Source organism: Oryzias latipes, chromosome 6 (assembly GCF_002234675.1).
Source record: "Oryzias latipes chromosome 6, ASM223467v1".
Classification (NCBI taxonomy): Eukaryota; Metazoa; Chordata; class Actinopteri; order Beloniformes; family Adrianichthyidae; genus Oryzias; species Oryzias latipes.
This window is the reverse complement of record NC_019864.2, coordinates 11,057,519-11,071,516: the sequence shown is the minus strand read 5'-3', so window position 1 is coordinate 11,071,516 and position 13,998 is coordinate 11,057,519. Positions and strand designations below refer to the sequence as shown.

Sequence of the window (13,998 nt, the reverse complement as noted above, 5' to 3'; positions counted from 1 at the left end):
TCTGACATTATGATGTTTCTGTTGCAGCATTTGGTTTGGATTCTGGGGCTTAAGCCCGCTGTGGGTGGTGCTCTGAAACCGGGTCGAGCTGTGGAAGGACCCAGCACAGTCAGTTATTCTTTTTTGTTTGTTTTCCAAAAAAAACTGCTTTGCGCTTTTTGCCTCAAAGGTAACTCTGGAAGGAGATGACTTGTTTGTTCTCGGCTTGATCAGGTGCTGACCACAGCAGTGATGACAGACCTGCCGGTCATCTCCAACATCCTGTCAAGACTGTTTGAGAGCTCACAGTGAGGATCTGTCCTTCATGTCCTTTTTTTGTTTTTTTGGGAAGGGATGATTCACAGGAATTGAATGATTCCTGTGAATCATTCAATTCCTATAGTTTTGAGTGTTAAGTTTTTAATAATGTTCCTTTGAAGTTGATTTTTTTCTTCTTTTCTTTCAGATATCTGGATGATGTGTCCCTGCATCATTTGATCAACGCACTCTGCTCCCTTTCACTGGAGGCCATGGAGATGGCTTATGGAAACAACAAGGTAAATACTTTCTACTTCCAACAGAAATTCTTTGTTTTGATTTAATCCATTTAAAAGGGTCATTTTGGTGCAGTCTAGATAAAGTTTTCTCCTACAGCTGTTGTTTTCTGGGTATTTCTCAGGAACCATCTCTGTTTGCGGTTGCTAAGCTGCTGGAAACAGGCCTGGTCAACATGGATCGCATAGAGATTTTGTGGAGACCCCTCACGGGCCATCTGTTAGAGGTAACCTTCATCTAACACTCCTATGATACCTTATAAAGTTATGTCATTAAAAAAAAAACTAAAAGCGAACCTGCGGTTCACTTTTATTTTATCAGCCGTTGAAGACACTGATGGTACAACAGTTCCAGCTATATTATATTAATAATGTTTTCAGGACAAAAAGTTTTACAGCTAAGTTCTATTTGACCAAAATGTGTACATTTTAGAAGCAGTCTGGAATTCCATTCTTTTCTTTACAAAAATAAAGCTTATCAAAGGGATTCAAAACAACAAATTGTGGGCATTTAAAACAAAGCAACAAAAAACAAAGCAACTTTGCTCATTAAATGTTGTAAAAAACATCAAAGTAACGTTGCTGAATAAAGGTAAGGTAAACTTCTAGGTGCCTGCATAAATATGAAACACGTAAAACACCTGTAGCATAAGTATATAAAATATTTTTTCTCTTAATTACCTGTAATCATTGACTGTATATGAGAACTGGACTGAGTTGCTCCTCCCCCTAACGTTCCAAACAGGACCTTTTATAGAAAAATAATCTGCAATTACTCATTCTTTTTGTCAGAGTAACTATACTTGCTCTGATCCCTTTTATTAACATGTTCTTGATTGTTTTTCGGTAGTGAAAGTTATTCAAGTTAAAATCTGGCCAATCAGATGCCTCAGTAAAATTATGTGGTCTCACGTCGAACATTCCAAGTATTTGATTGACAGATTCTCCAGAGACCACTTTCAAATGGTTTCCATAAAAATGTTAACTCAGTCTGACTCGAACCAGTGATCCAACTGCGACTGAATTGACTTCATTTTTGTTGTTTTCTATGAGTGACGTCAGACTCCCTCAGTCCAGTTCTCCTATACAGTCAACGCCTGTAATAGAGATCGATTGAAGTTTTTCTTCACACTGTCTTTATTTCCTTCTCTTTTGCACACCTGCTTGTTTTTGCAGAAGGTAAGCTCAGACTCCGACAGCCGTAAACACCAGCTATCTCATGTCTTCATCCTTGCTTCTGGTTATTCTCTGTTCCCTTGCAGCCTGGCACTCGTTCGTTTCAAATGAGGCACCGCTGTGTTGAATGTGTCCATTGCTCTGCTGTCACTGTTTGATTCTCCATTCTTTTTTGTTTTTTTATGTCGAGCCTGATCTGTCACAGAAGCGAAATCGGAAGCTGCCCCTGCAAAATATGCTCTGATGACGTGCAGTTCATCTCTTGTTCAAATTCAAAGCTTTACTGTTAAACGTGTGAAGCTGCTGTTGTAGGTTTTTGTTTTTTTTGATTGGAAAGAAGTTTGGGATCGAAAATGTGACGCTTTCAGTATCATCTGGGTCCTAAAGCTGTGAGGTTACATCTCCTTCACGATAGTCATGATTTTATGTTCTTTTTTTAGTGGTTGAATTCATCACATTTTGATTTCAAACACATTTGTAGTTGAAGAAGCACGTCAATAATGGCACAAATACACTAAAAAAGTCGTGACTTCACAAAGTCTTTAGATCGTAAAAAAGAAAAAGATCATCAAGTGTTTATTAAGCTGTTTGAATTTATTAAGCTGAATGAATAAAGCTCTGTAATTACACAGCTAGTAGATTACTGCGAGTTTAAAGTTCGCTCAGAAAAACAAATGATCTATGTGTGCAGCAGGTTTATTTCTTGTGTGGCATCAGCTGATGACCTCAAATATGAGAAATTTCTGCCGGGGGCTTCTCCCTCAAAACTTAAAGCATGAGACTTGCTCTTTAAGATTTACTTTATAGCTATGTTTTAGAAACAAAAAAGGTTTATCATCTATATAATCGAAGAAGTAATGTCTAAAATGAAGTCTGTATAGTCTTGCTATTCTACTGTGCATAGCTTTGCCTTTTCACTTGTACTTTTGCTTCCATGATTACACAATACTGTCTAAAAGGAATCAATGTTTCCCACCCCAAACTGTGACATTCTCTTTGTTTTTACTGCTTGTAAATATGAAAGGAACCTGTCAGATCTGTCACTGCAAGAACGTCTACATGCATTGTTGTGTTCTTCAGGTGTGTCAGCATCCAAACTCCAGAATGAGAGAGTGGGGAGCTGAGGCTCTGACGGCGCTCATCAAAGCTGGACTTGCATACAAACACGACCCTCCTCTGGCTCAGAACCAGGTGGGTAAAACCTAAAAATGCAGAATCTGCTGCTATCAAAGATGGCGACCGTTTCCCCCCTTCTTAAGCCCTATTTATTTCTGAAAGCACAAGACTGGAGTGTTTTATGAAACTGACATGTTATGCAAGTCATTTTGTAAAATTTCTTGTATTTGAAGCCAACATGTACAGTAGTCAATTAATTAGAAACATCACTATATCAGTAGCGTTTTTTAAATCCCTATCTGATCATCTTTTGATCCATTTTCAAAGCGTTCCCAGTGGTATGTTAATGATTATTATGCTGTTTTTAGGGTCATGTCGTTTTTTAGGACATAATATCTGCAGAGCAGAAGAAGTTCATTAGAAATTCACCTCTGAGTTAAGGGTGAGACTGTTGGCACAGAGCAACCCCGCCCCCTTCCTCTCTTCTCCTCCAGCTGTGGAGTGGAGCAGGGAGCTGATGGCCTGCCCAGCTTGTTTTCTACGTCACAAATACGAGCTTTTTCCAAAGTTTTTTTCCCCGTCTGCTCCTGATTCACAACAATTTGAATAAAGAAAAACTCAGAATGCAATTTCTGTTCTCCATCATTAGAAAAAGGCTACAAGAACATGTTAAAAAAATTCTGAAAGGGTCTTTTAAATTAGGAGTAGAAACAAATGAGTTTTTTTAATCATCTAGAGTAAAATGCTGACTGACCATAGTGGGATAACATTTGAAGACATAAATATATTTAAAAAACAAATTTAAAAGATTCTTTTTCTAAACTTTATATTTTTCACACTAAACCTTGTTTCCTCTTCTCAACCCAAAGCGTTTACAGCTTTTGCTGCTGAACCCGCTGAGGGAACTGTCCAACGTTCTCCATGCAGACATCCGTCAAAAACAGCTGGAGTGTGTCCTTCAGATCCTGCAGAGCCATGGGGACGGCCTCGGGCCCGGCTGGCCTCTTGTTTTGGGTGTCATAGGCGCCATCCGGAACGACCAAGGGTGAGATGGCATTACTTTTTTTTATGGAGCCCCAACCCTCCAGCATTTTACTTTTGCTGAACCAAACTGCCGTTTTCTCCTCAGAGAGTCGCTGATCCGAACAGCCTTCCAGTGCCTGCAGTTGGTGGTGACAGACTTCCTTCCCACAATGCCTTGCACGTGCCTCCAAATTGTCGTGGATGTGGCCGGCAGCTTTGGCCTTCAGAACCAAGAGCTTAATATCAGCCTCACATCTATAGGGTTGCTGGTGAGATTTCTTGTCAAGCAAACAGAAATGGATGTGGTGAAGCTGCAGTCATGGTTACGAACCAAATTAGTAGCTCAAATAATGTTAATAGGCCAGAATTTAATGTTTCTAAATCAGATTTTTTTCGTTCTTTGATTGTATTTGCAGATTTTTTAATGATCAGATTAGTTAGTGTTAAAGCCTGAAGGGAAAAAATTACTTACAGAGACGATGCTTCTTCCAAATCATGGAGTAATTCCAAGGTAAAGGCTGTCCTGGAAAATGTCCTCTTCTGCTACTTTTTTCCTAAATTTGTAGCATTTTTGTAAATTCCTTTGGTTGCATTCAACATCAGAAGCCTACATTTAATTAATATCTTATCCTTTTAACCACTATGACAGTCTGCCTGGACCTTTTTTTCTCTTTAATCTCTCAAAATATGTTTAATGAACTAAAGCTTTTGCCCCTTTTTCCAGAATAAATTTAACCTATAACATCACTCAAGAAACCATATTTTTGTTATGTTCTAGATGATTAAGTAATGCGAAATAACAACACAAAAACAAAACAGGTTTGTACTTTAACCATGTTTTGCCCTATAAAAACTCTAGGTGAACTGATCTGAAGCTTTTGAGATGACAAAAACTGACTTTTAACTATAATAAACAGCACAATAAATTTCATTTGTTTGGATGATTTTATTTTTGCCCTGCAGCTTCTTGAAGTGCAATTTTTTAAAAAAAAGGGACGTTTTTTGATCCTATGGTAGATTTTGAAGTAGTTTCTGTCCGGTTAAAGGCACATTCTCACATTCTTTCCACATCCAAACACACTTTCCCCATGTTAGAACTCTGAATGCAAAGACAAATCTGGATGGTTTATGTATAACACAAAGAGAATAAAGTAGCATTTTTGTTTAAACGAGTCCTTGTATTTGTAGGAACAGACATGCAACAATACAAAAAAGTGGAAAAAGGAAAATGAAATGAAAAAAATTAGATTGCTAAGTCTAATCTTATTTACCTTTTAATACACAAACATTTAACTTACAGTACCTGGGATGGCGACCCACCCTCTGTCTACTCCTGTTTTTTAAACTCCTCTTCCTCCCCCGTATATCTGATCGGAGCTCTCCTCTTCTGATAGAAAACCTCAACATATGTTTTCACAACATTAATTCATTTTTTTACTACACAAACCTGACAAAACACGGCTAAAGACCATCTATATTTCTGCCTTCGACTCTTTGTTGCGTTCTTGCTGACCCTGTGAGTCACTGTTGTCAAAACACAGCGGGAACTGCTGCGACTATCGTAAAATTGTACTTTTCTCAGCTTTCAGAATCGGTTGGAATGACATTAATAGCACAACGGTTGAGGCAGTTCACAGAGGGTGTGTACGTTTCTGTCGTCGACAACAGCTCCTGTGTTACAGCTTTCCTGTTTTTTTTTTTTCTCTTTTTGCATGAAGTGGAATATCTCTGACTACTTCTTCCAAAGAGGTGAAGCCATCACACACGAGCTGGAGAGGGAGGAGGAGCTTCAGCAGAAGCAGGCCCAGGAGAAAGGGGAGACTCTCAACAGGCCTTTCCACCCCGCTCCTCCTTTTGACTGCCTGTGGCTGTGCCTGTACGCCAAACTGGGTGAGCTGTGCGTCGACTCGCGGCCTGCAGTGCGCAAAAGCGGCGGACAGACGTTGTTCTCCACTATAGCTGCTCACGGGACCCTGCTGCAGCAGCCAACGTGGCATATTGTGGTCTGGAAGGTAACGGCGTCTACAAAGAAAACATCGACTTTCCTGTTGATGTGGCAGAAGGTAATTGATCAATCTGGTTGGAACACACAGGTGTTGTTCCAGCTGTTGGATTGTGTGAGAACATCGTCCACCACAGCAGATAAGGAGAAGATAGAGTCTGGGGGCGGAAACATTCTGATCCACCACTCGCGCGACACTGCGGAAAAACAGTGGGCGGAGACGTGGGTGATGACCTTAGCCGGGGTGGCTCGCATTTTCAACACCAGGCGGTATCTTCTCCAGAAATTAGGTAAGCGTGTGTCACAAATCCCTCATTCAGCCGGGACAAAGATAGCATTAGAGTTGGTAACATAATTCTGCTTTGGAAAAATGTGGTTTCTGTGGTGATTTGAGATCATAAAGTATGAGCTTACTCCTTACAGGAGGCTAAGTATAGCATCATTGTCCTCCAGTAAGCATAAAATGTTTTTTGTTGTTCCATCTATGCTGCAAATGACGATCTTCCTTCCAGTGTCCTGACACTCGCCGCCCTCATGCTGCCCTGTTTCTGCAGGGGACTTCTTTGAAGCCTGGGAGGTGCTGCTGAACCACATTCAATCCGCGGCTCTCAGTAAAAACAACGAAGTCTCACTCGCTGCCCTCAAGAGCTTTCAAGAAATCCTACAGATTGTGACGCCAGTTAAAGACTCTGACAAAGCAGCGGACGCTCTTGCCGCCATGGGCGTCCCGGCAGTCCTCATGGATCCTCTGTCGGCGTCTGGTCCCGGCAGACCCCTGGTGCATTCGGATTCACTGGTTGAGAGATTGACGAGGTACAGCGGGGCTGAGATGCAGGCTCCCCTTCCAGTAGAGGAGTCTGCCTTGGATGACTTGGTGCTGTGGTGGTCTGCGTGGAACACGTGGTACCGGATAGGAACAGAGAGCACAAAGCCCCCTAGTGGCCCGAATGAGAAGTTCTCTTTCATCCCCAGCCAGCCGTTCCTCACAGCACTAATCCAGATTTTCCCAGCACTCTACCTGCACATCAAAGCCAACTTTAGCATGGAGGATCTGAAAAAGCTGGGGGTCATTCTCCACGGGGCCGTGTCTGTACCCATCAGCAGCGACGCCTCCCCCTTCATTCTCCCATCCTTCACCGAGGCTGTGCTCACGAGTCTGCAGGAAGCCGTTCTCACCGCTCTGGATGTTCTACAAAAGGTGAAATAAAAAAAACACAAAAAGGATTTTTTAAATGTAGCATGAAGATTAATGAAATATCGCGTTTCAAAAGCCAGCACTGGTTTCAGAGGAGATGCTGACAGGTGGCATAATTCAAAAACAAATAAAAAAATATTTTTTTATTTCCCCTTCTTTTTATTAGCCTATGCGTCCCTTTAATCAAGTTAGTTTTCAGAAGTTAAATGTGTCCCTATTGTTAGTTCCTGGTGCTCTTGTTCTAAACACTTACGGCTGGACTGACACTTTTCACAGACCCACTCTGATGAAAATTGTGTTTTTAACATGTTCTGGTGGCACTTTTCTCAAATTTGAGGACATGTATTATGAAAATTAAGCTTCAAAATGCATTTCTGAGTGTTTTATTATTATTTTTTTTTTAATCTTTGTAGATCAGAAGCAGACAAAAAAGCGCCCCTGCTCCAAGCTCTCAGCAACGACTAGGGAGAGGGGGCGGGGTTGCTCGATGGCAACAGCCTCGCCCAAAACTCGGAGGCAAATTTCTAATGAACTACTGCTGCTTTGCAGAACCTATGATCTAGAAAATGAAAGTTTATTTTTGATTTTGGCCAAAAACAGCATAATCATAATTAAAAGAGCACTGGTAAAGCTTTTACAATTGATCAAATGATAAAGGGAGTGGGTCTTTAGTGGAAACCCTGGAACTCCAACCCAAGCTCCTCTCCCTGTTTTTTTGCCAGACAGGAAGCTGTGCTGTCATCATTTTCATTTGAATGAAAAACACATAAATGAGTCTGATTCATCTGATTGCACACACTGAAACACCAACTATCGCGTGGCTCATGTTTATCTAATTTTATCAAACTCTGATTAATTAATCAGACTTCCCAGATTAATTAATGCCATATATTAAATGTTTGATTCTGTGTTATTGTTGAAGGATTTCTTCCTTCTGCATCGACTCAGCTCAGGGAAAAACAGTCCTGCGGTGGATGAATCAGTGTTTGTCCCTCCCTTCCCTCCCCGCTGCAGGCCATCTGCGTGGGCCCAGAGAACCTGCAGGTCATGTACCCGGCCATCTTCCAGCAGCTGCTGCTTTTTGTGGAGTTTTCCTGTAAGCCTCCCCAGTACGGCCGGATGGAAACCAAACTGGTGGCCAATGCCAAATACAACCAGGTGGGGCACGCAAACGGACAGCCAACAGTTGATTTCCCACTAAAGTTAGTTTTGTCGAGATTCGGTTTCGGCCAGATTCCATCCTCTTTCCTTTTTTTGTTTGAAACGTGTCCGTTCTTTTACAAACTCCATGATGAATCTTTTATTTTTTTCCACCAAAGCTTTTCTTTCTTCTATATTATTTTGCTGGCATTGTGACAGTAAAATATGTTTGTGTTTTTTTTATTTTGAAGCTAGTCGCTGTTTTTTACTGGATTTTCTTTTTCTCAGGTTGCAGCAATATAGACCACTCAGGTGTTAAATGATGAAAAGATTTTGGGTTTTTTTAGGCTGTTTTTACTATTGTTGAAAGAGTTAGTGAGAGATAATGGAATAGTTGGAAGCAAAGACTGACTCCTCTGTAGTCGGGGGCTTTTTTTACTTTAAAATTTGCTCTAAAAACTCATCTTTATCTGTTTTTTCGTGGCAATATCCATATTTTTACTAAAACCCCTGATTCTTTTTTTACTAATATAGTTTTGATTACATTACACAAGAATTCTAAAATGTACTTGGAACTATCCAAAAGACTCAATTCCCAGTGGTAATTTTTTTATTGTAAAATTCACAAACATTGATTTCAGAATGTTTTTGCGTTTTTTAACAAAAGATTGAAAATGTAGAGATAAAATAAAATTGTATAAATTCAAGCAAACAAGGTAAAAAAAAAATGAAAAAGTAGACGAAGCTCCACTAAACTATTATCCAAAGTTCCAAGGATTTAATCCAAAATTAGGTGTCATAACTCTTATGTTTTAAAGTAAACATTTCAAAATCTTTTTCAAACCTTCATGAAAACTTTATTGATAGGGATGTGATTGTCAAACTCACCGGTGAGTTCAGGGACGAGTAAAGCTGATCAAAACTTTAAAGATCAAAAGCTTTCAAAATGATCTTCATATTACATCTTTTTGTTGTTTTCGGTATAATCAAAGTACTACTAAGTTTCAAACTCAGGCCAGCAGAAAATCTGCAGTTTTTTTTAACATTAGGTTCTAATCCTTAAAGTAGTTTGGAGGAGACGTTTGGGGGCTGCAGTTTCACCTCCTAAACCCCCTTCCTCCTGTGAGCAGCCTGAGCCTGACTTTCCTTTTGTTTATGTGAATCTGTTTAAACTGTGGAGGAGAGACGTGCGAGCAGGGTTCCCGCCCAGCTAAACAAATGCTATGGGTGGTCTCTAAGCCTTTTTGGACTTCTTCCCCTGCTGTCAGAATGTCTCTAATCTCAGCTATTGTAGGAATCTTGTTTTCCTGTTTCTCTCTAGAGGTAGGCCTAATCAATCAATTCATCCGTACATGCCACTAAAATTTGACACACCTCCGATGCCATAGTTTAATTCCCGTCTTTTCTCGTTCTGTTTCTTGGACCTATTCTCTGGAATGCCATGTTAGATCCAGCTGTTTGCACCGGTGAGTGTTGTCATCTCCTTAAGCCCAACCTTGGTTGTTCTAAGCTGTGCTGAAAGGTGATGACCTACCCTCTGCAGCAGCAGAGGAGAGATCGGTGTGCATGGTAGGCCCTCACCGGCGTCTCTCACTCACTCCATGCTCCTCCCCCTCTCTGCCTGCCACTAACTGGTGGTTATGCCTCTGTGTGCACCGTTCTCGTGGAGTCAGTTTTCGTTTGACTGTACTCTGTGATGTTAATATGCACCGTCCTAGCACTTCTTCTAACTTCTAAAGGCACATTTTGAAGAACCTGGTGATGTTGTTGGCGTTTAAAAGCAAACCGGCCCTCTGATGTAGAGCATTACTGCTTTGACAAAGTGTGCCTTTCAGAGCTGCTTTCGTTGTGGTTCTGCCAGCGGGTTCTGAAAACGGGTCGGACTAACGCGCCCTTTTGAAATGTGTTGGTCTCCGCAGGCGGAATGGGTTGCCTTAAACTACGTGCCCTTCGCTGAGCGCTCCCTGGAGGTGGTGGTGGACCTGTACCAGAAGACGGCGTGCCACAAAGCTGTCATCAGCGAGAAGGTTCTGCAGAATATCATCAAGGTACTTTGGTCCCAGTCAGGCTTCATGCTTAGTGTTTCCAAAAACTCTGCTAATGAACAAAAACGAAATAAATAAAACAAGTATGATTGTAATTCTCGTTAGAAGAAAGCCTTTAAAAACACATCAGTGCCATTCCCTCGTTGGTTTAATAACATGCAGTGAACATGATGGTTTAATAACAACAGACTATGAGTTTATATCCTGAGGATTGTTTTAATCATTCACGCTCGTCCTGTGATGTCAAACTCAAACTGATTTTTTATTTCTGTCTCAGATTTAAATGACAGTTTATTTCTCTGTCGCTTCACCTTGTTGCATTGGTTCTGATTTCCATGAAAACAGTTATAATACTGCACTGAGGGGGGGGGGCTGTTAGAATGATATTTCCAAATCTTAACCCAGAACCGTGTTCCCTTGTTTATCGCGGGAGTTACGTTCTAAAAATAACCCGTGATCGATGAAATCTGTGAGGTAGGTTACAGATGTTTTAAGGCCCTAAACCCCTCTTTTCTCAGACAGACATGAACATTTTCCCACTTTTCTCTCTGTTTTGTTGAAACTTCCAAAGTTCAAACCTTCACAGAAAAAGAAGTCCAGTATTGTAGAATGAAAACAAAGATCTGATTGTGATCGAAGATTTATGTTGATTTGGCAAACTGAACACATTTTGTACAGGAGACATATTGCTGGATTGACAAAGTCTACAGCCAATCAGGATGCAGAACACAATAAGCATTTAAAAAAAATCAAAAATCAAAATTGCAATAAAAAAATCTGCAATAGGTGAACTCTCCCCAAACCAAGTAACAATGCATAGAATTACGTTATGGTTGCCTCTATATATGGAACACAACAATACATTTTAAACATATGTCCATCTTTTTAAATAGAACAATTAAAAGGAGCCTGTTATAACATATTTTGTTCTAAAATAACTATCAGAGAATCTTTAAGATTCTGTCCTGTTGTCTCCATCTTAATACAAATGGTAGAAATGCAGGTTGATGAGCTGACCAGACTGCTGTGTTCCCCTCGGAAGGGCAACAGGTTTTTGAGGCGGATGAAATTTGATTCCGTATCCATGATGTAAATAAAATAACAATTATCTGCGACTCGGATCAGAGAGCAAAGACTTTAATTTATGCTCGTCGTCTAAAAAAAAACCGATAAAGACTTTAAAGAAGTCTTTTCGTATATCCATATTACAGACAGTAGGTGTTTGGTCTCTTATTGTAACAGCTATGGGCAGACCGTCTTTTTGTGTGTATGTTTCACTCCGTCTTTTCTTTTTACTTAAAGACATTGAGAATGCCTTTAGGTCTGAAGTATGCCTGTCCATCGGAGAGCACGTGGAAGCTCGCCGTCTCCTCGCTGCTAAAGGTTTTGTCCATCGGACTGCCGGTCGCGCGCCAACACTCCTCGTCTGGAAAGTTTGACACTATGTGGCCAGAGCTGGCCAATGCCTTTGAGGACTTTCTTTTCACAAAAAGGTGCCTTTTCTGAAATTTGAGGCATTTTATTTTGCTCCTCTGAGGTTTTTTGATCCATTCCTTCATAGCAGGTGTTTGTCTTTCTCAGCATTCCCCCGGATAACCTGTCCATTCAGGAATTTCAAAAGAATGAAGCAGTCGATGTAGAGGTTAGTATCGTCTTCAATCCTTTGGGGATATTCATGAGAGGAATTTGGGTTGTCTGACACTAAGGATGCTTTCTACGTTTAAGGTGGTACAGCTGATCAGCACAGAGATTTTACCCTTCGCTAATTTCATCCCCAAGGATTTTGTTGCTCAGATCATGGCTATGCTGAATAAGGGATCCATTCACTCCCAGGCCCCTTCATTCACAGGTACTATTTGAAAGTCCCAGATGAAACAATCAACCCCCAGCTTTAATCCATTGGTTCCATTCAAATGTCCAATACAACATAGCTGCGTCAGATCTAACACAGAAAGGTTTTTTCCTCAACAGAAGCAGAGATTGACGTGCGGATGCGGGAGGAGTTTTCAAAGGTGTGTTTTGAGACCCTGCTGCAGTTTTCCTTCAGCAACAAGGTGTCCACTCCCCAGGAGGGGTACATCTCTCGGATGGCGCTCTCTGTGCTCCTTAAGAGATCCCAGGATGTTCTAAGACGCTATGTGGAAGATGAGAGGTTGAGTGGACGCTGCCCTCTTCCAAGGTACAACCCAGCAAGAACGGGATTTAAAGCAAAAGTACAATTATTTAGCTTAAAAATTGTGTTTTTATTGAGATTAATGCAAATTGCTTTTTTGAAAATTGTACATACGCTTTTAAAACATATCAAAAGATGATGGGAGCGGTACTTTAAGTTCTTTATGGCTTACTTGGTCATTCCATTTGTAATTTTGGTTCAATCTGCCTATTCTCCTCTGACCTGAGACATTCATATTTCTTATTCTTAATCCCACCATGAAATATCAATTGTTATGTTGATAACATACTTCCCAGATGGTGATCAGACGAGTTTTTCTTTTTTTTCCATCTTTGTTTGCTCTAAATGCTAATAACTTGTGTCTAATGATGGTTATGCTCATCTGGTCTGCTCATGTTTTTGGATTCGACCTCATCTGTGTTTTTGTCACTAATGAAGTCCTTTGGCCATTCTCATTTTAGGCAACAGGTGACAGAGATCATCTTTGTCTTGAAGGCAATCAGCACTTTGATGGACTCACTTAAAAAGACACAACCCGAAAACGGTGAGTGTTAAATGTCACCTTCATGTCTTTCCTGCTGATATGTCAAAGTGTTTTTTTTTTCTTTGTAATTGATGCTTGCAAATCAAACACAGTGTTTCTTTTTGCATTCTGCCTGCAGTGGACGGGAACACGTGGGCCCAGGTGATTGCCCTGTATCCCACGTTGGTGGAGTGCATTACTTGCTCCTCTTCTGAGGTGAGCTCGGCCCTAAAGGAGGCTCTGGGGCCCTTTAAAGACTTTATGCAGCCACCGGTCTCCAAAGTCCAGAACGGAGAGTCCTGACCAGGCCCCCCGTCCTGCTCTTTGCTTTTATAATGAAGACGTCTAGAATATGTATTCTTATCCCGGGTGCTTGTTAAGTGCTCAGGTTTGAACTCCGTGACGTGAAGCAACGACAGCGATGACCCTGAAATCCATTGTGTGCTTCTCACGGGGGCGAATGACTCATGAGCTCCCTCCATTTTCATACAGACTGCAATCATATGTTCACTACAGAGATTAAAAGAAAAATTGAAGTGTTGCCTTTTTTTTGTGGTTAATTTTCATGAAAAGGCTGGTTGATGTGGTGATCGTGCTGATAATGTAATTCAGGAACAAACAAACAAAAAAAAATCTGGAGCTTTTTTGATCTCAAAGATGAACACTCAGACTTTTGCATCATTTTCAGCAGTGAGGATTTTATGCAAAAAAAAACAACAAAAAAAACGAAAGGTCTTACTGTAACATTCCATGTCATCTTTAGCTGGTCATCTGAGAATGGATGTACCTTTCAGTGTAAAATAAATGGGATGATTCAAAACTCTGCTTTGTGCCATGGAACATTTTTTGGTGGAACTTTGTTCATTAAAATTACATTTTTTATTTTATTAATTCTACAAAAAAGCGGAGAGTCTTTTGGGTATTTAACACAATTATCACAAAAAATGTAGTTTTTAATCAGAAGCTTTTGTTTTTGAAACAGGAGGGTGAAACCTAAACCTGTCTGCCTATATTGATGTAATATACACATAATTAGTGGTCTTATGATCAAAATTACGGTTCAAATGTTACT

At 40.5% G+C, this 13,998-nt stretch overlaps 1 protein-coding gene across 4 annotated transcripts in view; it reads left to right on the top strand.

Annotated features, from left to right (window-relative positions):
• mon2 (MON2 homolog, regulator of endosome-to-Golgi trafficking) overlaps positions 1-13,751 on the top strand; it is a 39,241-nt gene extending 25,490 nt beyond the window's left edge. The window contains exons 17-36 of one of the 4 annotated variants that reach the window (XM_011475887.3): positions 28-108; positions 214-287; positions 446-536; positions 659-760; positions 1,710-1,712; positions 2,790-2,900; positions 3,695-3,870; positions 3,955-4,117; positions 5,567-5,860; positions 5,942-6,140; positions 6,405-7,048; positions 8,060-8,203; positions 9,634-9,651; positions 10,105-10,233; positions 11,533-11,723; positions 11,812-11,872; positions 11,956-12,079; positions 12,202-12,409; positions 12,865-12,947; positions 13,066-13,751. In XM_011475887.3, the coding sequence (XP_011474189.1) occupies positions 28-108; positions 214-287; positions 446-536; positions 659-760; positions 1,710-1,712; positions 2,790-2,900; positions 3,695-3,870; positions 3,955-4,117; positions 5,567-5,860; positions 5,942-6,140; positions 6,405-7,048; positions 8,060-8,203; positions 9,634-9,651; positions 10,105-10,233; positions 11,533-11,723; positions 11,812-11,872; positions 11,956-12,079; positions 12,202-12,409; positions 12,865-12,947; positions 13,066-13,229 (3,060 nt within the window). In that variant the 3' untranslated portion in view covers positions 13,230-13,751. The remainder of the gene's footprint in view (positions 1-27; positions 109-213; positions 288-445; positions 537-658; positions 761-1,709; positions 1,713-2,789; positions 2,901-3,694; positions 3,871-3,954; positions 4,118-5,566; positions 5,861-5,941; positions 6,141-6,404; positions 7,049-8,059; positions 8,204-9,633; positions 9,652-10,104; positions 10,234-11,532; positions 11,724-11,811; positions 11,873-11,955; positions 12,080-12,201; positions 12,410-12,864; positions 12,948-13,065) is intronic. The other 3 variants (XM_011475888.3, XM_011475889.3, XM_011475890.3) reach the window with 3 other exon arrangements.
• The last annotated feature ends 247 nt before the right edge of the window (positions 13,752-13,998 follow it).